This window comes from Cnephaeus nilssonii (genome assembly GCF_951640355.1).
Source record: "Cnephaeus nilssonii genome assembly, chromosome: 12".
Taxonomy (NCBI): domain Eukaryota; kingdom Metazoa; phylum Chordata; class Mammalia; order Chiroptera; family Vespertilionidae; genus Cnephaeus; species Cnephaeus nilssonii.
In genome coordinates, this window is record NC_137083.1 from 49,372,796 (window position 1) to 49,398,762 (window position 25,967).

A 25,967-nucleotide genomic window follows, 5' to 3' on the forward strand; every position below is an offset into this window, starting at 1 on the left:
CATTGGGAGCTAACATCCCTTCAATTAAAGAAAGACTATGTCAGAACAGTCTACTGTAGATAAGAAGCCAATGCACAATGAAACAGAAGTGATGGCAGTTCCTTAGCAGTGGTTCTTAACCTTATCAAATCCAATGCCTCCTTTGTATAAATAAGCATGTATTTCCATTTTTATAAACCTGAAATAAAATTCCATTGTAATATAATCTACACAGAAAATGTATACCTTAATCACCCTATATAATAAAAGGCTAATATGCAAATCGACCAAACGGTGGAACAACTGGCCGCTATGATGTGCACTGACCACTAGGGGCAGATGCTCAACACAGGAGCTTCCCCCTGGTGGTCAGTGCGCTCCCACAGGGGGAGAACCGCTCAGCCAGAAGCTGGGCTCAGGGCTGGTGAGCACAGCAGCGGTGGTGGGAGCCTCTCCTACCTCTGCGGCAGAGCTAAGGATGTCCTCATAGGGAGCAGGCCTAAGCCTCCAGTCAGACATCCCTCGAGGGCTCCCAGACTGTGAGAGGGTGCAGGCTGGGCTGAGAGACATCCCCCCCCCCCCCCACGTGCACTGGGCCTCTAGTCTATAATAATAAAAGTGTAATATGCTAATTAGACCAGAGGAAGCTGGGGCTGCGAGGGAAGCTCTGGTCCCGGGTGCCAGAGGAAAGCCGGTGCCGGAAGCCGGGGGAAGGAAGGCCTACTCTTGCACGAATTTCATGTATCATGCCTCTAGTTCTAATATAAAAAGGAAAGTGATTTATAGGAACAATATACATTTCAATATGGAAATATCCAAGTACTGCACATCAAAAGGCCTAATAGTCAGATGTTTTTCTTATATCAGGAATCACCATGAACATATAGCTACAGATGCAGATGGACATAACTATGTTGTATTTGCCCCTCAGATACCATGAGCAACATTGTTTGTGATTTTCTGAAATGGTTAGAAACTCAATTTCATGACCAGAAAAAGTACAAAGTTCCCTTCATTTACAAGGTAGTTATATCTAGAAAATTAGTGCATACTAAAACTATGGAATATACCTTAAATTGATATTCAAATTCTAGTTAGGCTGTGGATTCAGATATTTCTAAACAGTTGCTTTATTTGCTTGAATCTCATAGGCATTGGGTGGTGGGGAAACTTTGCACACTGCCAGATGTTCAAACCATACTAGCCTCCACCCTCTTTACGTCAATAGGCAGCAACCCCTTAATTATAACTAATAAAGACACCACAGCAAATTCCCAAAATGCTCTCTTTGGTTCTGCTTTCTATGAAACTCTCTTCATCATGGAGAGGAGAAAGAGAGCACCAATTATCCTTTCTATTCTTCACAGCTACTGCTGACATAGAGAATAAACTATATGAAGATCCCTTATCAACAAAATATGGCTTGCCCCTGTGAAGGACTGAAATCACAGCTGCTATTAAATATGCAAGATAAACTTTATGGGAGATGCTGTCAGTCCTCCAGACTTCCAAGCTTCAAGTTAAAACACCCATGGGAATCGATATTTCCATTGGTACAAATGATGACAGTTAATAAATGAGATTTGTATTTCAAATACTCTGTCCTACCATCTTTCTACTTTTCCCCCCAGATTTCAATGACATGGTTCTGAAACTTTAGTCACCATGGATATTAGACACTTCAGGACAGAGAAATGTACAGCACCAAAGTGATGAGGAAATATGGTGGGTGTGGTATTAGTTATAGATAATTAGATGGCTGAATTAGGGCACTGGAAATAATTTTTGAAACAGATTTTAAAAGGAGTCAAAGACAAGGAATGGAAGGGAAAGGGGAGTTTGAATATGCCCAAAGCATTTTGGTGAAATATGTCAAGGATTTTAATACTTCCCTTCTTGATCATTTTTCCTTTTCTATGAATGATGAAGAAAGATCATGTCAGTGTCTTGAGTCATTGAACAGGAAGTAGTCCCTGCCATCCATCCTGGGACTGTACAATCATTCCTCTACCTTATGCTTTGACATCACAGGGGAATTTCTCCTTTCCTCCTTTCTGGTTCATCTGCTGTAGTGAGTTGTCTACAAACCACATTTTTGAAATGGATTTTTCTACAGCAATCAGAAATTTCAATCTTTTGAGGCATATTCTGAGACACAGCAGGCAGTCAACCAAACTACAGAGTGGTAGGAAGACAGGCGTGAAGGTGTTACACTCCACAGAGTGACTCCTGCAGCTGGAAGACAATCCAACAGAGGGCTTGGGCTGAGGCTGGACCTCATAAGAATGCTGAATCCCTAAAACCATGCATCAATTACATATGAATTTCACACAAAGATAATAAAAAGAAAACTGACATTTATTAAATACCTGCATCTTGCCATTCACTATACTATGTACTTCGATATATGTCATCATTTCTTCTACAGTAAAATCAAGTATGTATTATTATTCCCATCATTTTACAAATGAGAAAACTGATGTTCATAGACATTAAAGCACTTCTAATTCCATAGACATCTTTAATAGATTCCCTTAGCTGAATTTGGGCTAATATAAAATCTATTACATTCATACAACAAATCAAAATATTAAAAATAACTGACAGACTGGATGGAGGAGTGGTCTGATAAAAATGAATGGGAAACTCAAATGTCACCCATAAACTTTTGAAGAAAATTAATCATAAACAGAGAGGAAAGTCAGAGGTATGCAGAGTTTTGTTGCAACAGAAAAGTTTGATGAATATTTGAATACAAATAGAGCTACCATACTCTATCTAAATGGCTTTAGAAGTCCTTTTTAATTTAAAAGTCAATAGTCAAAAGAGAATTTTGACATAAATAGGATGAAATAGCATTTAGTGGTGAAAAAAAGCTCCACAGACATGAATGGTCAATAAAATAATAAACAAAATGGTATATTTAATCATTTTTATAGTCACATCAGTATGTACTCAGGATAAGTTTACATGTATTGGATCAAGAAGGAGGCATAGGGTATGTAAGTCATTTACAATGTGTTTAAATTACTATGTTACCTAGGTGAGGAATTTTATTTATATAGAAATTTCAACTATGTGAGCAACAGGTTTCCTAATAATGAAGACTAACTAAACTTCAACACCACACACACACACACACACACACACACACTCACACATGTGTATATTAGAGATATTGAGAATTTAACACATTATAAGGTACACTGTATTAGCCAAACTGAAAATGGATTCCAAGATATCAGTATTGAAAGATTATACTTCTAACCATATACCACGAATTCCCTTAATACTTGTGAGGACTATTGTCTGTAATGCGCAACATCTAAGCTAATTTCTTGACTATTTTCATTATTTCATTATTCACACACTTAATAGCAGCATTAGATCACTTGCATGAAAATTATGCAGTAACATAGTAAGCTCTCAGTCATAAAAACAAAACAATCAATGCCACAGTCTAGTGATTAATATTTTTTATATAAAAACTTGAATGTACCTAATAAATTTGTGGGCTACCAACAACTCTATATTCCTCAGACCTTCCATATCCTTTCAAAATTCAATGAACAAAACACATTATACTTTTCACAAAGTAAAGAAAGTTGGAAAATATAATTTCACACATATTTCCTTGTAGAATTCCCAGAAGAAAAAATGCTAAAATGACAATGTGACATTTGTCATCAATTTATAGCTAAAGTTTTACAGTTTTGAACTTAAGAATGTTTTTTTCTCTTAGGATGCTTTTCTTACATTATGCCATACATCAGGCTTTAGCTTCATGATATGCAAAGAATGGAGAAAACAAAATTTGATTGAAAAATATTTAAATACAGTTTGAAAAATCTATTAATATTGTTAAATATGGTGTTCATGCAGCAATAACTAGATAACTTTCAGTAATCTTTTAAAAAATTATATTTTAGGTGTACACAGTGTTGGCATTCTCACTTAATTTTTATAATTTACTTTTGTTTCAATTTTCCTTAAAATTAATTTAAGTTGAAATTAAATGGTACTTTCAAAAAGTAACTTTGGTCCTAACTGTTAGTGAATTATTATATTTGAAAGTTTATTTTGCCTACAGTGATCACATATAAATCCCATAATGAGAAATGGCCATTTTTATCTTAAATCACACAACATGGTGCTAAAATAATTCCATCTGCTCATTGTGTTGGGGTTCATATAAACTCACCATGAACAGTGATGGTGCTACTTTGAAAAGTCAGATAGACCACACCCATGGAAATAACATACACCCAACAGCAGAAATCAAGTTGCTGGATATTAAATGGGAACATGGGCATAGAGGATAAACAAGTGTCTGGCTCTCAACTGCCTCTACCTGCTCCCATGTTTAGAGAATTAGGACGCTATTCACAACCCTCAGGAGGCCCCTCCTGATGAAGTCAACTGAAGCAGACCAAAGGAGCCAACAGGCAACCCAACTCTGATTTCTGTGGAATCATGAACTTCCTCAATGTGTCCTAAATATTGAAATGCCTAGACTCAGAGCAAGGGTGCCATTACACATACTCTGTCCAACTTCCCCGCTACCAGCAGTTCCTGACATTCAAAAGCTCTTTAGGATAATTTAAGATATAAAATATAGTCACAGTAATACTTTGTGGTCCCTTGTGAGTTGATTTTATACCAAAGATTGACTCTGAATGTCTTGTTAAAACTGAAAAATCACCTTATTGGCATAAATGCCATGTAGTTTAAAGGAGAATAACAAGAGTATTGGCAGCCATCTATCATGCTCTATGTAGTAATTTCTGGTTGTATACAAAGTAAAAATCACAATCCATTACCATTAAGAAGGGCAGACAGTACACTGATCAATACCATGCACCTTACTAAAGCTTTTTCTATACATTTACTCATCTATACAAATATGTGTTCCTATTCATAAGTAGGAATAATATATAGAAATAATAAATAACAATTTATGTTAGTAATAAATGTTTTAAAAATATAACATTATACTATACAAGTTGGAGATATTTGCATATCAGTAAGTTTAATATTTTCATTATAATATTAGAATAAAAAGTATGCATACATGCATACTTTATCAAACATGAGGAGAAGAGTGTTTGGTAATTGAGATTAGATTGATTTGGGCAGAATTTTACTAGTTTTAACAGAGAAATTGTTTAACAGAGCATTGTTTGCATTTGAGATATTCTATAATAATGACTGGCCTTTCTTAGAAAGCATATTTCTAGTATTTTATCAACTACACAACTATTTTGTTATTATGGTATATAATAGTGTCATTTAGCATAGCTCTAGAAAACTGTATGTGCTAGAACAAGTTGCCTCACTTCTTCCTAGAATTCCTTTCCCCTAATCTTTATAATATTACTCATAAGTAACATTAATTGGCCACTTGTTATTAGTAGGGCAAATTGTTAAGCATTTTAAGTACACAATACTCTTTAAACTTCAGTAACACCTTTAAGCTCCAGTTAGAAATGAATCAGGATTGAGGTTTGGAAGAGGTTCTTGCCATTCTTTTCTAAGACTGAAAAACCTGGGAGATTAGAGTCACAGATTTTTAAAATTATAATGGACTTTAGAGATAATCTAGTTTAATGAATGCAAATTAAAACTTAGATTATATAATCTCTCTAAGTGTTGGTCAATTTACATAAATTGACCCAACTAGTTAGTTAGAAGAAACCCCATACTAGATCTTTTTGTATGTTTTCCCCCAAAACCATATCATGAACTACACTATTCTACCTTCTATTTATATCCAACATGTGTAATAGCATGATATGATTATACATTTTCTTTTCAATTTTTTCTCTTTAAACCATGCTTCTTAATTTCAAAATATGCAATACATTTGTTATGACATCTTTCATTACAGATTCCAAGTATTACACCTTGCTATTCATGTGGTTCACGGACCACTCAGTGCATCGCATCTCAGATGCCACGTTGTAGGTCCCATCCCAGACCTCCTGATCAGAATCGGCCAGGGAATTCATGTGCACATTAGCAGGTGAGAAGTGCAGCTCTATAAAGTTCCTACTTCTACACCAGCCTCCTCAATAGCAGCTCCAAGGATGGCCTGCGTGGACTAGTGCTCAATGGCCAACAAACACCCATGGAGAGCATCTTGTTGGACTGTGCTTTAAGAAAACTGACCATCTACTAAAGAACATACTTTTGCACATATTCTGAGACATCTATATAGACACTACATGTGTTTGTTATTGATACATAAGCAATGAGCACTTGTAGACCATGGTTTATCCTAGACATCAAACTAGATGAAGGCTAAGCCTTGATGTATGGTCAATGTTGCAAAGTTAAGCTTCAAAGATACTGAAAGTATACAAAACTTAGAGCAAGCTTTATATTGCTCTCTATTTGAAGTGGTGTATTACTCAAATTCTAAAATATTATAATAACATTATGTTCTTTAAACATTTGATATGAAACCTGCTGTAATAAGAATACAGTTACATTTTCTAATCATCCTCAGACTTGCTGGCATTTTATCAATGTGCACATTTTTAGTAAAATTCAGCCACTACCTATCCCAAAATATATAAAAATTCAACTAATTGAAATCTTACTAAAATGAGAAAAAATTTTAAGTATAGCACATGGTAATATCAAAGGTAAATAGGAAGAGTATGATACCATTAGTCACAATTAAAAATTACTATAAATATTTTGTAACTATTGAGTTAGTATATCAACATGATATTTTTATGTGAAAGTATGTTATGATTATATTCTCTATTATTTACTTCCTTAAATTCAGCTATGAACGAGCCCTGGCCAAGTAGATCAATTGGTTAGAGTGTCATTCTGATACCCCAAGGCTTGATCCCTAGTCAGAGCACATACAAGAATCAACCAATAAATGCATAGCTAAGTGGAACAACAAATAAATGTTTCTCTCTCTTTCTCTTTCTTTCATTACAGATTCCAAGTGTGAAACCTCTCTCTCTGTCTCTTTCTCTCTCTCTCTCTCTCTCTCTCTCTCTCTCTCTCTCTCTCTCTCTCTCTCTCTCCTTCCTGCTTTCCCTCCCATTCTCTCTCTTTAAAAAAAAAAAAACAACCTAAAAATCAGTTATGAACAATGCACTTTGAGATATAGGTCAATTAATGAATTGTCTCTTATAAATATCTGCTGTTTCAATAATACATATATATGTCAAATTATCAAAATTATTTATTTTATTAGAAAAAGTTTTAAAGCTAAATATCATTGAATTATTACAAATATTAGTACTGACATTTATAAATAAGTCTGGAATGATCTCTCATGTAGACAATATTGTCCAGAAACAAAATAATGTTTTTACATAATGAAACAAACATTCCATTTTGATATTAAAATTATTTAGGCTATACAAACTGACTATAATGTAATTATAAAAATTGAGATAAATTTCTAGAAATCGCATATATACATACATTCAATTAACATTTCCAGCCCTTCCTGAACAGTTAAAAATTGGCTTTACTAAAAAATACTTTGTTCAATTGTTTTTAATTTCTTTTGGATTTAAATGTGTTTTGTATTAATGTATTAACTAATTCATCAACTTTTCAAAGGGAAAGCAGCATTTAACTTGTTTATGCCTAGTATTCTACGGTCTGGTGAAAATAAAAACAAATTACTGGGTAAAAACCAGTCCTGGATATTTTCTTTGATTGCTAATTTTTATTGTTTGCAGAGATTAGGAGCAGTGGTTTGTTTCCTCAATGGTGTAACCAGGGTTCCTTCTAACTTTCCATCTTCATGTATAAGGAGAAGAGGAGGAAATAAGGGACAGTAAGAAAACCAGATGAAAGCAGACTGACAGAAATACTTAGGTTTCAATCTCCCACAAGTAGAAACTAATGTTTATCTTCTTCACTCTCTCCTCTGTCATTCTTTTCCATAAATGAAAGTTCTGGATACTAAAAAGAATATTCAAAGTGAAGGAGGAGAAGAAACAAACATTTTCACAAGTTGGTTGACTATATCCTAAGTCTGTAATTCTTTGTGGTAAGGATTTGGAAATTGTGAAAATAAAAATGTATACACATTTTGAATAATTATTAATTCCAATGGGTTAAATCTGAAAAGAAAGATCAATTGAGCTATCAGCTGTTTAAGTGTGTATACATTTTTTGGGGTCAGTCTGTAAACTTTGCCAATCTTAGAAAGAAAATGACAAATAAAGTCACCTGGATGAACTCAGGCTGGCTGCAATGCAGGGCCTCGTTAAGGTCAGGCAGATTGGCCAAGGGCTCTGTTGAGCCGAGTGAATAAAATGCCAAGAATTCACTATGAACTGTCAATAGGGCCATAATATGGCCCGAATACAATTTTCCAGTGACCAGCTTTCTCCATCATTTTTATGATCCTATCATTTCCAATTCATATCTTCATTATCTAAGCAGCAAAAGGTAATTGTTAATTTTGCCAAGACCTTGGCAAAGAAATCACATAGCTTTTATTAGCGATAGTTGCTCATTTTAAAATTCTAATTATTAATATTTTATACTTCCTAGAGAATATAAAACCCTTCAGGACAGAGACCCCATCTCTAAAGACTTTATAATCTCCAGAGCTTACCACAGTGATCTATTTTTAATATAAATTTAAATGTTTTCATTACAATTTCAGCTGGACCTCCAAAAATCCTGGGCCACTGATTTTAGGGGACTTAAAGTAATATCCACTGCTTGATTTCCCAGTGTTCTAGTTATTTAGATAGTCAAATTCAAAATGAAACAACTGTCAAATTTGTTTTTATACTTTCCATCACATTTCAGGAAAGCAGCTTCGTACCATCTGCACATATGGCTGACAAGTTAGAGTAAACGTGTTGATGCATTTGGGTATGTTCCTCATGCCCACAAACTCTCTAATTTGCAAATGTTGTGCTTTCAGAGTAAGGTATTTGAATACCTACTACACTGAAAAATGGGCTCTACTAAATACATTACTTTACACAGTTTTAATAATTTCTACCATACTTTTCCTAACATGTGTTTTTATTGATTTCAGAGAGAGAGGAAGGGAGAGGGAAAGAGATAGAAACATGGATGAGAGAGAAACATCAATCAGCTGCTTCCTGCATGTCCTCTACTGGAGACTGAGCCTAAACCCCCCCACCCCCAACCCACCCTCATATGTGCCCCCCGCATGTACTCTGGCCCAGAATCAAACCAGCGACCTCTTTGTGAATGGGACAACACACAACCAACTAAGCCACACCAGTGGAGCTCTACTATCCTTTTTAACATCTTCTACACTAATAAAAGAGAAACATGCAAATTGATTGTCACTTCACGATGCCCACCAGCCAATCAGGAGTGAGTATGCAAATTAACCCAACAAATATGGCGGAGGCCCCGCCCCCAGCCGCTCTGGGCCTCTGGGCAGCACACATGCAGGCATGGAGCAGCTGGGTGGGGCGGGACACCTGCTATGAGGTGGAGGGCAGGGGGTAGGGGGAGCTACAGGAGTGCTGCTCCAGCCAGAACGAAGACTGAAGGCTCTGGCCAGAGCGAAGATGGAAGGCAGTGGCCAGAGCGAAGGCCTGGGTCCTGGGTGCCAGAAGAAAACCGGTGTCGGGAGTCAGGGGAAGGAAGGCCTATTTCACGAATCTTCATGCAATGGGCCTCTAGTGAGTATGTATTTTTAAATAAATGACTCTTGAGTACTAACATCTCTGTGTAAGTATAGCAATATCATATATATTGTTACATATAAATGTCAAGTTATAAGTTCAATTAATATAGATTATACATTCATTACTTCCTTCTATTAAGTCTTTCTTGATATATTTGCATTATATTGTTATCTCACTTTTTGACCACTTATATGTGGCATTATGTAGAAATTAGATAATATACGGGTCTTATCTTTGCTAATCATTCCAAATTTGTCTTAGCTACCCTACTAAATTATAAAATAAACTAGAGGCCCGGTGCACGAAATTTGTGCACTGGGGGGGGGGGTGTCCCTCAGCGTGGCAGATAATAAATTGAAATTCTTGCAGTCTTGGAGCCCCATGATCTATCGCCCCACAGTGGGAGGCCCCACCCACATGCCACAGCGTGGCCACCATGTAGCCTGGGCCTCTTTGGGGCGATCGATTGCAGGGTTCCGTGATTGATCGCCCCAAAGAAGTAGGCCCTACCCATCTGGCTAGGGCTCCGTGATGGATTGCCCCCGCAGAGGGAGGCCTCACCATCCGCCACAGCCTGCAGGTCGGTGGCCCAGGCCTCTCTCTGCGGAGGCGATCATGGAGCCCCCTTATTGATCCCCTAGCTGGCGGTGGCCTGGGCCTCCGTCTACGGGCAACCAATTGCATCACATCTGCCTTGGATGGCCTGGCGCCAGTGAGTGTCAAAGTATGGTTGTCCAGACAGTCGTTCCACTGTTTGACCATTTGGTCGATTTGCATATTACGCTTTTATTATTATAGATGTCCAAGACAACCACAAATAATTTTCAATATTTATAGATTCTTGTCTATTATAAATCTCATAGAAACTGTATAATAAATGTCTAATGCATTAAAAATAACAAAAAATACTAAAATTAATCTATCATCACATACTAGTCACTGCACATTCTGTATTTAATCCTTACATCCTTTGATGTAGGTACTGTTATTTCATTATTTTATTTATTAGAATATAGGGGCTCAAAAGTTTCAATAATTTGTCCAAAGTCACTGAAGCACAGAGCCAACAATATAACCCAATGTTTTTGACATGAACGTCTATGCTAATCACCCCCATCTGATTCTTGCTTAAAATAATATGCAGACTGCAGCTTAATATTTGTACCAAATCCATGTCAATACATATCAGCTCATAATCACTATGAAACTAATTTTCAGCAATGACTATGGAACAATAGGTTACAGTGATCTCTATTTTAGGAGCTTTTGGATGGGATGCCCATTCATAGTATAGGAGTATTTATTTCACACATTTATGGAGATTAGTTTTGACAATAAGGAAATGTTGCCACAGATGATAAAGAGGGCTGTGAACTCTGCCATAGAGAAGACATCTAGTATCTAAAATTCATGGATGGTACATACATACATACCACATAAAACACCCACATACAGTATTTTGATTTTTGTTTGCTTCAGTGATGCCTTATTAAACAAATTTGCCATTTTAGGTTGAACTACAGTAGATTGCAACTACTTTTAGTTCATATGATCAATAAACACAACACAATAACAACAACAAAACGAAACAGAAACAAAACAAATACAATTTTCCAAAATCTCTAAAGGACTGGATATACTTCAAAATGGCGATTTTTAGGAAAATGTTATCTCTACCCTACACCTGAATCTGTGCCATGTGTTTTACGTGCAGCGATTTATAGGCTTTTAGTTCTAGACAGCAGACTTGGCAGATAGTCATGTTCATCCTTGGAATAAGGTTTCCTTGAAGCTTATTTTTAACAGAACTGGTAAAAGATACATTATTCATCAATTAAAGATAATAAGTGATTTTTGTCTCTACTTTCAATGAGTGAAGATCTATTTCTCTCTATGTGATAAACTATTAAGGAGGGTCATGTACTCTTTCAAAACTTTCTTTTCATTACATATTTCACAGAAGACTTATTCCAAAGTCACTCCTTATCAGACTGAGGTCAAACTTGGCCAATGTCAGAATTGCATGCTTGTCCTCTTCTGCTTGGAACATTCTTCCCTCCTCTTTTCTTGGCTACTTCCATCTTATCCTCCAAGTTCTGGCTAAAATGTATCAATGGAGAGGATTTCCTTAGTCACCCACGGATGAACTTGCTTTGGATGGGCTGAGATGATTTAGTAATTTTTAATTTAAATGTTACCATGCTTAATAAATAAAAGGGAGATTTAAGGTAACGTATTAAGATCAAATGTCTCAAAAAAGATGATAAGATAATTTTGAAATAAGAGTCAAAGAAATGATAAGCAGGATACTTGACTCACAGAAGCTTATTATTAAACTAGAGGCCCAGTGCATGATTAAATCATGCACGTGTAGGGTCCCCTAGGCCTAACCTGCCATCCAGGCCATATCCACTGCCCCGCAAAGCCTAGCACGCTCCACGGACACTGCTAGCAGCCTGCTCCCCGCTTTTGATGGCAGGGGGTCCACTGGTGCCAGAGAGGACACACAGCTCCCCGCTTTCGATCGCAGGGGAGCTGGCTGGCTGTCTGCTGGTGCACCAGGCCTTTCAAAAGCCTCCGGCACGGTGGAGGCTTTTAAAAGGCCTGGTTCCGGAGTGGACAGACAGCCAGCTCCCCCACTTTCGCTCCCCACTTTTGATGGTCCGCAGCAGGACGTGGGCTCGCTGCCCCAGAGACCCCTTCTGTGCCGCAGCACAGCCATGGTGCACACGCTGAGCTCGCGCCGCCACCGGCAGCGCGAGCTCAGCGTCCCGCCGGCCCAATCAGCCACCCTGGCCACCCCGAGTCAAGCCCCCCCCCCCCCGCGCCTCCTGGCCAATCGTGGGCATAGTGAAGGTACGGTCAATTTGCATATTTGTCTATTATTAGGTAGGATGGCAACTTTTTTCTACTAAAATTTTATAAACTGTATGTGTTATGTAGAAGCTTGTAAGGAGTCTAATAGAATAATGAGAAATAATTTTAGCTCCAAGCCTAGGGCAGTCATTTTTCCCAAACTTGCCAATCTGCAATGCGTGTGTCTGAGTTGTCCCTCTTCAACTATTTCTTAGGCAACTGCTGTCTCAAGACAACCCCAGGAAGCCAGCCCTCTCATCACTAGTATGGATTGTCTATCCATTTGCGCATCTGTCACTTGCAAGTTCAATATGTAGAAACAAGCACAGTATGGGATGCTCTAAGTACTATAATTATAGACATATAAATGAACGAACAACAGATCTGAAAGCCTTCTACAAAAAGCTCTATAATGCCAATTTGAGAGATGAAACAATGTCCTTTTTATTTATAAGACTAGAGGCCCAATGCATGAAATTCATGCAAGAGTAGGCCTTCCTTCCCCCTGCTGCCTGCACCAGCTTTCCTCTGGCACCAGGGACCCGGGCTTCCCTGGCAGCCCTGGCTTCATCTGGAAGGTCATCCGAAAGGACATCTGGTCTAATTAGCATATTACACTTTTATTATTATAGAAGATTCTGAAACCTCTTTTTGAACATGGATAGGTTATTCTCATTTTACCACCTATAGTCTAAACAGGTACAGTAACAGCACATTTTAAGTTCCAAAATTTATACTTTGGGTGATTATATATTCTTTGTAAATCTAAAATATCTCAGATCACTGTAGTCAATAACTGTGTAATCATGTTTTTCATGATATGAAGACTACTCATATTGCAGTAATATTTTCCTAATATACTTTGGGCAAATAACAGATAATAAATTGAAATTCAATTACCTTTCACATTAAGTAATAAAAATTATCTTTCAAAATAACTTTAATAGCCCTGTTACTTTTGAATGACAATCCTTTGAAATACTTATCTGTTTTATTTCATTTGCTAATTCATACAGACATGTCAATTTTAAGGCAGTATTTTATAACATGAGGGTCTTTAGTTATGGACAAAATTTTTTGTAACTAATATTATTTAAAATTATATTATTTCTAAATACAATGTTCTCAGCTAGAAAAATAAAACTAAGAAAAAAAATATGTACTTGTTGCTACAATCTCTCTATCTGCACAATTTATATATAGAACTAACCCATTTCAATTCAATTCAATTTATATAACACTACTTAGGTACCTAGGAATGTTATAGCTAATTTGAAGGTTACAACTCAGTATAAACGACAGTCTTTTCTCTTAATGGATATATTAATCTTTGAGAATTAATTATCTATCTATAAAAATAGTGGCTAAATTTTAAAATTGCATTTAATAGGATTTTATCATATATTTCTCCAAATATTTTATGGCAGTGGTTTTGGGAAAATATTAAGCTTTTATTACATTAAAACCCCAACTACAATTACTTTCCAGAATTTACTAGGATGTAAATTTTGTGTATTAGGGAGAACTTGATAAAATTAAGAACTGTATGAAAATGAAACTGGTAAGCTTTACATTTTTTGAGCATCTTTATGCTATGAGAATTGCAGCAGAAAAGTAATTCACTAATTGTATATAAGAAATTCAATGCAATTAATTCAGTTCCTAATATTATAAGATATATTTATTGAAGTCTAGCTCCTTTGATACAACCACACCCTTATATCTATTAATCTATGAACAAAATATAGGCTTTGCTTGTGTAAACTATGGGATAAAAGAAAAGGGACTAACTTGTGTTATCAGAAGGCAGGGCCAGGGGAATCAATGCAATGAATGTAACATTTAAAACAGACTTCACTGAACTGGCAGGCTTTAAAAAGGGAAAGACTGTATAGAATGGAGAATATTTTAAGGTTGAGGCACAGAATGTATAAAGCTTTAAATGTAGAGACGGAGACAGTTAATTTAAATTATAAGCCAACTGAATATGTGACTATTTTTGCATTTACAAAGAATATTTTGGTTATATTAAAAACGAGTAGCCCTGTGCCCCAGTGGCTCTCTGCGGGGCCTGGCTGCTCTGTGCCCACTGCCCAGCGGCTCTCCGCGGCCCAGAGGCCCATCAGTGGCTGGGCGCAGAACGCTTGCCTCGTCACTGTGGCAACGAAACAAGCATTCTGCGAGGCCGCTCATGCTGCCCATTCTCAGTGCCCCCGCCCCCAGGACTGGGGGACTCTGGCAGGGCTGAAAGGACTGGACACCGCCATCTTGTGGCTATGGGCGCCGCCATCTTTGTGATGGAGTGATGGTTAATTTGCATAGTACCCTTTTATTAGATAGGATAAAACCACCTGACATTTCTTTTTTTTCCCAATTTTTTTATTGGTTAAGGTATTACATGTGTCCATATCTCTTGCCAACTTTGACACTATCAATTAATATGCTAGATTATGATATACTATAGATGTATATAATTATAAAGTTTCTCCACAGCTACCTCTATCATTTACAAGATTTTTTGACACTGTAAGCACTCTATTTAAAGTACCTGTTAGGTACAATAATTATTTTGTTGATGTCTGTCTTTGATTTGTATTAATAAAATAGGTATTTCATTGCAACAATATGCTTTGTAGAGGGCAGTCATGCGTGGCTTTGAAGAAATCTGACCAACCATATGGCTTAAGTGAAGTTCAGAAAATGCTGCAAAATAGAGCCATGTAGGAAAATGTTTGGAGAGGATTTAGAACTTTCACAGTTTAGTTTCATTATTACCCTTGAAATGATAGATTAATATTCATCTATAAACAATGATTTTAAAAACCATATCTGAGTTTTATCCATTACCTTCCTTCTATTGTCAACAATTTGGCATAATTTCTCATTCTAATGTCAGATAATTGAAAGTGACTTACATTACTTCTTGTAGATTCATGTAGCAAAGAAACTGCTTAGTACTTTCTTAGTATTTTGCCTGTGATTACACCAAATTGCCACCGGGAGGTGATGCTACCTCCAATCTGCTCCAAAGTTTGAGACTTGAACTACAAATGGGTTTTTCTTACATCAGATAAATAGATAAAGTAGAAAAAGACATTCAAAAAGGAGAGAACAGAATGTAAGGAGGCATAAGAAAAACACAATAAAAAACAGCATGTTGCACTGTAGAAACTGCAAGGATTTTAGAATGGTTAGGTTACATGGGGTGCAAATGTTGGGTTAGGAAGCAATGGCATCAAAGGGACAGGCAAGAACCAGAGAAGAGGAGAACCATGACAAGAATTGTGTTTTAGAAAAGTAATTCTGGCATAGATATTGATGTTAAAGAATGATTAAAAGCAGAGGTGTTCTACGAATCTACTAAATTAATGCCTCGAGGGAAACAATGAAAATCATAACTAGAGCTGTGGTGACGGAAATGGAGAGCAAGGAATAGATACAAGAAATATTCAAGCCTTAGAACTAACAATTATTTTTGAGACAAATATTTTCCCACTGCCATTAAAGCAAGTTTTCCTCACAACAAGACTTTCAAGAAAAGCTTGATGGTTTAGACATTACACAAAATTGTTACTCAAAACAATGGTTATAGATTACAAAGGGATTATCTTTTAACCCTAGTGATGGCAATGATATTACAGTTTGTGATACAGACTAAAAAAATGCCCTGAGGACCAGTTTAAAATAGCTTTTAGCTGTATGTAACAAGGCATTTTAATATTTTAGTATTAAGTATTTTACACAGCTTTAAATAAGTGTTTTTACCACATGGCTATTAAATATATGTGAAACATAGAATTACATGACAAAAATCACTTTATTATAAAAAGGGAGAATGTAAGTGCCATTGTATGTATTATTTTATGATATTACTATCATTAAAATAAGTTGTGTTTATCTGTTTATGTCAAATATATATTTTCCTGTTTACAAATATAATGTTCCCCTCCCCCCCCCCATAATGCTATACAAGAATCAACTCTTAAAACATTGCCTAGAAGCAAGGTGAAACTCAGTATTGGAGAAATGGGAATTCAGTGACATACTATTTCATACTCAGCCAGGAGTGCCGTAATTAACACAGTTCTATAGGAATAGATCATACTGCTAACATGGGCAAAATCTACTAAACTTTTCTGCTTGAATTTCTGCATCTGCAAACTGGGGAGTTGTTGTAAGGAATAAATGAGTTAATAGATCTAAAGAGTCTTGCCTGATCTGGAGTCAACACTCAACAAATATTAGCTATTTATACCAATTAGCAAAAAACAAAACAAAACAACAATAACAAATTTAAAAGCATAATAATGTCTATTGCTGCATGGTTATAGAATAAACCATTTATTTTTGCTGCTGAAAATGTTAAGTCACTACAGATCTGAGGAACTCAATGAGGAAACATCTATTAAAGAAAAAGCATATACATTATTTTCAAAATTATTTTCATGTGAGAACATCTAATAATAACCAAGTAATTTAAATAACAGTGAATTTTATCATTAACCAAAAGTTAGCTGAAAATTTTCTGGTGATGGTGTTATAGTATATTTGATAGGGCAAATTTGATAAGATTATATAGGGTGCCACCCCATAATGTATACATACTTTAAGACCTGATAATTCACTTAATTTTCACTCTTTTTCAACTTTAACTGATTTAAAATAATGGGTGAAGCCAGACTGAGTTTTGAACAAAGAAAATTCATCTTAAAGTGACACTAGACTTTTTATGGGAATACATAAAAGATAAAATTGATGTTACAAAACCGGCAACAGTCCACGAATTGAGAGCACAAAAAAATATTGAACAAAACGATTCTTTTAAAAAAATATATATTTTATTTATTTTTTTTACAGAGAGGAAGGGTTAGGGATAGAGAGTTAGAAACATCGATGAGAGAGAAACATCGATCAGCTGCCTCCTGCACACCTCCTACTGGGGATGTGCCTGCAACCCAGGTACATGTCCTTGACTGGAATCGAACCTGGGACCCTTCAGTCTGCAGGCCGACACTCTATCCACTGAGCCAAACCGGTTAGGGCTGAACAAAGTGATTCTTGATGTCTGCGATTCCATTGCTTCATGCTATCAGCAGTGCATAGACAAGAGCAGCCATCAGTTTGAAAACAGGCATTGACAAAAAAATTATTCATTTCTGTAGAATCTTTTAAATTTGAAAATGAACCGTATGTTAATAGACACTGACTTTATAATCATTCAAAGTGTGCATACATTTTGGGGGACACCCTGTATATGGTTGCATGGTGCACTGTGTAGAGAAGTTTTTGATTCTGTGGCTATATTCAGATGCACTGAGAAAAAAAAAAAGCCATTATAAATTAGCAACATCTGCCCTGATGGTGGCATCAAATTATGTGTTTGTAGCTATGGGCACAAAAGGAGAAAAAAAAAAGCCAGGTCACATGTTCTCAGACTGGTTGACATTGAAAACAATAACCTAGTAGCATATTCATTTAATCATCTAAAATTGACATTCATATATGATTTTCCAGACGTATTTTGTTTGTTTGAACCAAAAAATGCTTCAAATACACTTTTTACATCTATAAATTTAGACTTAAAATTTATTAGCATTTAAGTAAGTTAATGCAGCTTAGGCCATTGTTAATTTGTATTTAGTAAATGTTAAACCAATAACACCCCTAAAATACGATAAAATTTTGCCACGAAACATAGTTTAGGCTGAAATTGTTTGTGTAGTTCTTCTGTTTATATATTTTGTCCAATATCTGAAAAAGATATATAGAGTATATAAAGGAAAACATTTACTTATAAATTTGCTTAATAATTTGATTTCCATAAAGGGTGACTGTCCAGTAAAATGAGTAACAGAGTGATATTATTTAATGAACATATGTTTTATCTTGAGTTCAAAATAACCATTGGAGTCCATATAACTAAAATTATCAATAAGTACCTTTTGTTTTAAGAGACTATTCTTAGTCGTAAACATATTATTTTCTTTAGCAAATCATGGTATCTCACTGCCAAAGTTGTTTTATTAATTCAGAGTATATGTATTTACTTTTTCCATGTATTCCTTTGAAATAATACTATAATCAAGTAACATGATGGCATCATAATGGTAGTAGAAAATTAGGAGTCAAGGAAATATTTTTCTTTTTACATATTCTTTTTCAAAATGATATCTAATGCATAGAAGTGAGCAATCCTTGCTGAATCTGATTAAACTTTACATAACTTGATTCCAATATAACTGCACCACACATCACAGATTCAGTGAACCTGACAGTGTGAAGTCACACCAGCATGGCCGTTCTGTCAGATTCACGTTCCCAGACAGCTAAGACACCAGCCCAGAGCAAACAAAGCAGGGGTGATGGGCTAGCAACGGGGAGTAGAAACCTTATAGGTGTTTGGGGATATGTTTTTCCTGGTAAAAGTATTCATGGGACTAATTTTACCTCCTCCCTGAACATGAAAACATTAAAGAATGTACCACTATGTATGTTTGTGAGGGTATTTCCAACAAACGTAAGTCATAAGGAAAATGTAGAATATGGCCCTCAGGAGCTCTTACGTATTCCTTTCCCACTTTTGCAGTGTACCGAGAATATATCTGCAGCAAGCAAGCTCAGAGTCAACCAATACATCTTTATTTCCAGATTTCCTACTATCAGGGGAGGTTTAAAAATCTGGAGTGCTATAAAAAAAAATCAGTTACTTCAAGCTGTTGTTATGAATAGTCTACCCCCAAAATGGACTAAATAAGAGTTTAACAGGATCTTTTTCAAAGTTTACAATTGGGGAAATTAACAACATTGTTTTCAAAGTGCATATGACTCATTTTTTTAAGAGAATAATTGACTCAAAATATCTAACTCTTCTTAATTGTACAGAAGGGGCAAGAACATGAAGTAACTTCCAGCTCCAGGCATGTCAAATTCCTGTGATACTTAAATGGATGAGATGGAACTGAATGTGTTAGCCTTTAAAGTCTGTAACCAAGATGTGTTTAAATTGGTAATGTTATTGACCATAGATAAAGCAATTGTATTCTAAGTGTTTCTCTGAAAAAATCCTATCACTAACAGGACCATTCAGAAATATGAATGAATGGATGAATGAATAAATGAATGAATGAATAGGAGGGTGTTTACAGATCATAATTAGAGAAAGTCCAATTCCCCCACTAAACATCAGAGGTGAAAAAAACAACTTTTTAAAACACATATATTTTTATAATTTCAGAGAGGAAGGGAGAGGGAGAGATAGAAACATCAAAGATAAGAGAGAATTATTGATAGGCTGCCACCTGCACACACCCCACTGGGGATCAATCCTGGAACCCCAGCATGTGCTCTGACCAGGAATTAAACCGTGACCTCCTGGTTCACAGGTTGATGCTCAACCACTGAGCCACACCGGCTGGGCCAACTTTTATTTTGTTGCTGGTTTTTAACATATGCAAAAATTTCCTCATGTTCATTTAGTTCAGTACTAACTAAGCTAATTATTGGCAATTTTAATATATCTGGGTGTGATAGGATACACTAACTAGCACTCCCACCTCTGCCTGAGTATTAGATTAGAAACAAAGTCACAGGTGGAGAGCAAATGTGACCCCTTACATAATAATTGCTGATACAGGGGAGTATGGCTTAAATGTATGGCAACAATTGGATGCACTAACTTTAATTCTGAAAATTAACAGACTTTCTAGCCATAGCAAGAACCAAAGGTTCCTTATCCTATCACATAAATCCTTGCAGAGGCATAGCCTACTCTTACATATCTTTCAGCAGAATCTATACCTTATGCAGGCAGCCTGGAAGGAAGAAGAAGGAGCTCAGTACATTAACTACTTGACCATGTTAGGTCAGTCACTCTGCCTAACATGGGAAGGAATAAGTGAACTGTAGAGATAGAGGCTAAGAGAGTTGCTGCCTCATAAAGGAAACAGGGTAGAGAGAGAGGTGGCACCTCCACATCCCAACAACATCTTTAGTTGGTCAAGCTATCACATACAGGTTCTCAAGACCCCAGGAGATGGAAGATCCAGTGTGTTAACTGATCACTGCTGAGAAGTATTCTCTTTTAAGTTTCTCACTTGAAAAGTTAATGGCTATGTGAAGATCATTCCATGACTATTCTTGCACATTAAAATGTCAAAATTAAGCACATAATTCCTTCCAAATGCCAATCATTAAATGATTATAGAAATATACCTTATGTTTTAACATCTACTTAGCTTAAAATATGTATTCTTTAGAAACACTGATAACATTCAATGTCAACTACTTATGTAGATGTAAGTATAGCATTGGCTTTATTTCCATAACATCGTAGTTTTGATGTTAAAATTATGTACTCTGTTGTTGAACTTTGCAAGTAGCAATAAATGATAAAGCACTTCTCTAAAAGATTAGATATGGCAAATTTCTGAAATTACATGTTTTATTTTTTCAACTTAGTAGCATCAATTACTGCCCAGATAACATGAAGTTGGTTCTCCAGATGTTCAACGTTTTTAAGAAAATCACACACCAGAAGAAATAGGATTTCTAAGCCTAGAATCTCTCCTTACTCTGTAGAAATAATACTGAGTTTTAAAAGAGAAGCAAGACAAGGGGGAACTACAGCAAATTCCTTTTATGTTTCAATCATAAAAACAATACATCAGAAATGAAGACTTAATAGTTCAGCCTTAAAGACTTATTATTAAGATTTTCTCTGGAAGAATCTACTAATTAAAACAAGTGATTTCAAAATCTCAGAGAAGTTAGAGAACTTCAAACACCCTGCCAATTAAAATAGAAAAAATAAATTAGAAATCTAATTTTTAAAATATGATATGCATCAAACAACTTTGATGTTAGTTGTCATCTGATATGTTGTCTGTTTGAAATGGTATAAAGGTTAATGAAAGCCTATATTGAATTGTGAATTCTTTTTTTTTAACCCAATTTTATCATAGATTGGTGTTAAAGGAGTAAAACTTGGACAAAGGTTCTTGTTTCCTGAATATCTGTGCTGATAATGAAATCAGGGTTATACATTTCTCTATAAAAGGTAAAATAACATTTCTTATTATTACTTTACATTAAGTAAATAATGTACTACCTCTTATCAACCAATACATTTTACCGGCCTATTGCACTTTTTTATTTAAATTCATTGTATTAAGACAATGTTATTTTGATAATTTAATTTATCACAATGTAAATTCAAATGAAATAAATTAATTTTATTAAGACTATGTTCAAGCTCAATGTAAATCAGTAGTATTTCCTTTTATATTTACTATATACTTTATACTTAATTTCACTATTTGAAAGATACCACTTGTAGGGTGTTATATAAATTGAAGAAAAAGAAAATAGGCCAATATACTGTAGTTTTGATATTGTTGCATTACTTGAAGTAATTGCTCATAAAAAGACTTATCTATGAACTTGTAGGCAAGTTAGACACCTTGAAAGACATGTCAGAAAATATGTAAATATTTTACATACAATAACTATATAACATAATCCTATATTAATAATATTATGTATTTGTATATTATATAACATGCATTTAAAGGATTTTACCAAATATTTACCTACATATAGTAGTACATACAGATATTGATATATGCTTGTATATGTAAAAACGTATTTGTTAAAAAGTATTTGATCAATTGAAGACACACTTCATAAATGTGATAGTAATTGAAATTATACTTTAATGGGTATACAAAATAATGTAAAGTGACCTTTATCAGAAAGCACTATTTAAGCCAAAATTTAATATATTTTGGGACTAAATTAAATTCATGAAATGCTGCCTCAAACTCCTCATGATTTAGAACTGCACTATCAGGGTCTTTCAAATATATTCAAATAAATGCAACTCCCTAAGAGAAAATATTCTACTTAATCTTTACATATGTGACCTATACATGTATATTTATAAGGAAGGGAAGTTATATGATTCCATCAGCTCAGCATCAGCTCTTTTTCACTATCAGCCAGGAAATTAGACTCTTTCTACTTAATCCTAGAGATGAGCTTATGTAAAGTTATCTTAGACTGATTGTAAGAAACATAGTATCAAGATAAGGCCCTGTGGCTCAGTTGGTTGAGCTTAGTCCCATGCACTGAGAGATCCCCAGTTGGAATCCCTGTCAGGGCATATGCCTGGGTTTAGGGTTTGATCCCCACTAGGGGGCGTGTAGGAGGCAGCTGATGGATGTTACCTTCTCTCCCTCCCTCTCTTCCTCTTCAAAAAAATAAATAATAAAAAACATATTTAAAAAGCATAGTATCAACAATAATATGCTCTTCAATATAACAGAAAAAAGAAGTAAGCCAAAGGCAAATATACTAGTATATTTGAAATGGTATTGAAATGAAAAAATATTTAACTGTATCTTCTAAAAATGTCCATCATATTAAAAAGTTATTTGAGGACAGAAAGTTTTAGCACTGTCATCATATTTTGAAATGTGTACCAAATAAAAAAGTTACTTTTTGATTTTCATGATACTTTTTGTCTTGTGATGACCTCTCCTGGTTGAGTTGTTCATTATCATAGTTACCATTTTTTCCCCTTTGAATGTTTTCAGTATTAAGAATATAACTCTCATTCTTCTTCGGAAGAATTGTATATGAGTACAATTTTTCATGAAGTGTAAAAAATGTAAATTTAAAGTACTGAACACATGAAGCTCATTGTAATCATTCCAGCCTATATCACTCATATTATTTAATTCATTTCCAGGATTTGAGGCAACTTTGGGTTTTGGTGACACAATTTAAATTAAGATGAAGTGAAAAGTCATCTTAATGGGGCCATTAAGTACATTTTTAAACAATGTACATTAGAACATTTTTAAACAATGAAATATAATAGCTCAATAAATATATTTTAATAATCAAACATAACATTCATTATCTTAAAAGTAACGGTCTCTGCTCTTCCCTAGCTCCAATTTCTAAGTTGGAAAAACGAAAAATATATTTCTGAAATAACAACTTTTCCATTCTTACCCAATGGCTGCATTTGTGCCAGGCTTGACACATGACAAGTGTTTCAGATTCATCCATTACAACTAAGGCGTACAGAAAGATGAAATACAGAAGTCAGGCGAAACCCTGGTTTGAGCGCCTTCAATCAGTGAATGGAATAAACTTTCTTCATAATAAGTTTATTTTCTTAGAAAAGTGGCAGTTAGTTCTATATCAACAGACCTTGAAGTAGAAACACATTTCATCAAAATAATTTCCTCAGGATATAGTCAGATATTTATGTAAATATTAGTGCCAAGCATTATATTTTCACAATTTTTGTTTCAACCTATTAAATTGACATAAAACATTAATAATATATCACGTTTAGGTTTAATCTGTTTTTTGAGGGAAAAAAACACACCTATAAAATATTTTTCAAGTTTATAATAAACTGCCATTTAGTGGCTTCCATACCTTTCAGTGCAAGAAAAGCAAAGAAAATACTGGTTGGGAAAATATCTCAAAGCCAATGCTGGTTCATCATATGATATTGTTATGCAGTAGATCTTTAGCAAACCTTATAAAGTCCTTTTCAATACTTACTCTTACTCATATGTACACCCCAGAAAAAGAACATGGATATCAACACATAGAAACACAGGTGCATTAATGCATCCCAGGATCTTGTAAACAACAGAGACAGGACTACTTCCCATCGGATTAATTCTGGAAAACACTGAACTTTTTTTTTTTAAATGGAAAACATTATTAAACTTTCATGATTATCGTTTAACACTTTGCTCATTCTCAGAAACAAGTCTGTGCGTGTGAACTTTACCCCAAGATTGCTATAGGCGACCTTAGCAGTGTTTAACTCTTTCTGAACCAAGAAGCCGCCATGCGCTGCCAAAGCAATGCAGGAGATGGGGTGGGATCCTCTATGTCTTCCTAACCTCAGGAAAACATGAGCAATTTTTCAAGCTGGCAAAAACACACAGAGATAAACACACGGAACAGCATCGTTTTCCTGAGAACTTGGAATCTGTTCATTGCTACATTACTGGTGTTTGGCACTGACTGTCCCAAGTCCTGGACTGCATTACCTCCAACAGCCAAAGAACGCAAGCAAATTTCCGTGAGACTATTGGATCCACTGTCTCCATTTTAATAAGCAAGTACTAAATGGTCCTTAACTTCTTGGGGTGGGTGGGAGGGAGGTGTAAAGACCAGTCCATAGGTGCCCAAATGCTCAAGATGTGCTCCTCTTTCAACCCCAAGTACGTGCTCATTTAAGTTGAAGCCATAAATAAAAATAAGAAACTTATTTCTGCCATAGTCGTCACTTTCCAGCCACTGACCCACCGAAGCAAAATGCCATGAACTTCGTCTACACACACACACACACAGAGACACTCCGAAGTGGATGAACAACTCCCGAGAAGCCGTCATCGACACGCATCCCTCTCACCAAGCAGTTGCCAACCCATCTCCACGACCAGGCACAACTTTCCAGAAACATCTCCAGCGTCACAACCCTGGGCCCCCCCGCACCCAGGAGCGCCGGGCGGGGAGTTTGCCTGCTGCAGTGGCTGCAAGTGCGTGACAGCGGAGACACGCACCCGAACCCGGGGCGCAGGCACCTGGGAGAGGGCACCGGCCAGGGTGGCACCTCAATGCGGCAGGGACGCGGCTCCGGCGCGGGGGAGCGGGCGGGCGGGCGGGCGGTACTTACGGGACGCGGAGGGGGCCGTCCAGGCTCTGCAGAGGACGCAGCTGGCGAGCCCGAGCCACAGCGCTGCCCCGCAGCCCGCTCGCCGCGCCGACAGCATCCTTCGCCTCCCGGCCCGCGGTGCTCCAGAAGCTCGCAGCGGAGGGGCGCCGTCCCACTCCTCCGGGGCTTCTCCCAGGGCGTCGGGCTGTCCTCAGACCCCGGCGCACGCCCAGCGCCTCCCGCCGCCGCCTCTCGGCCACTCCGCCCCGCCAGGCTCCGGTCCTGCCAGCTCCGAGCAGCAGGGAGTCGCGGCTTCTCCTCCGGCGCGCGGGGCTGGCCTTTGCGCGGCGCCCGAGAAATGCCAGGGGGAAGAAATTCACCCCGAGAAAGAAAGGGAGGGGGAGCCGAGGAGGGGACACCTACCCCGCCCTCTGCCTCCGAGGGGGGGGGGGGGGGCAGAAATCAATGGCCAGAGGACGGGGGGCAAATCCGAAGAGTGCAGGGAGCCGGAGAACAGGGGTGCGCGCCGGGGACGGAGGGGCAGCCGCGGGTGGCACTGCGAGCCAGCGCGCCCCTGGCCGCTGGGCAGCGGGACTCCGAGGGGTGGCAGCCGCCCGGCAGCTCGGCTCACTTGGAGGGACGGGCCGGGGACGCAGCCGGCGGCGCGGCGCACGCACGGCCTCAGCGCGGCGCGGCGCGGGGCAGCATCTCCCGGCGGAGCAGCCGAGCGGCAGCGGGCGGAGTGCTGGAGACGCCGCCAGCAGCGCCTGCAAACCCGG

The 25,967-nt window shown here is 37.0% G+C and overlaps 1 protein-coding gene across 1 annotated transcript in view; it reads right to left on the reverse strand.

The window, feature by feature from the left end:
• CNTNAP2 (contactin associated protein 2) overlaps positions 1-25,424 on the reverse strand; it is a 1,845,950-nt gene extending 1,820,526 nt beyond the window's left edge. The window contains exon 1 of the mRNA XM_079786825.1: positions 25,210-25,424. Coding sequence (XP_079642951.1) covers positions 25,210-25,306 — 97 coding nt within the window. The 5' untranslated portion in view covers positions 25,307-25,424. The remainder of the gene's footprint in view (positions 1-25,209) is intronic.
• Positions 25,425-25,967: the final 543 nt, after the last annotated feature.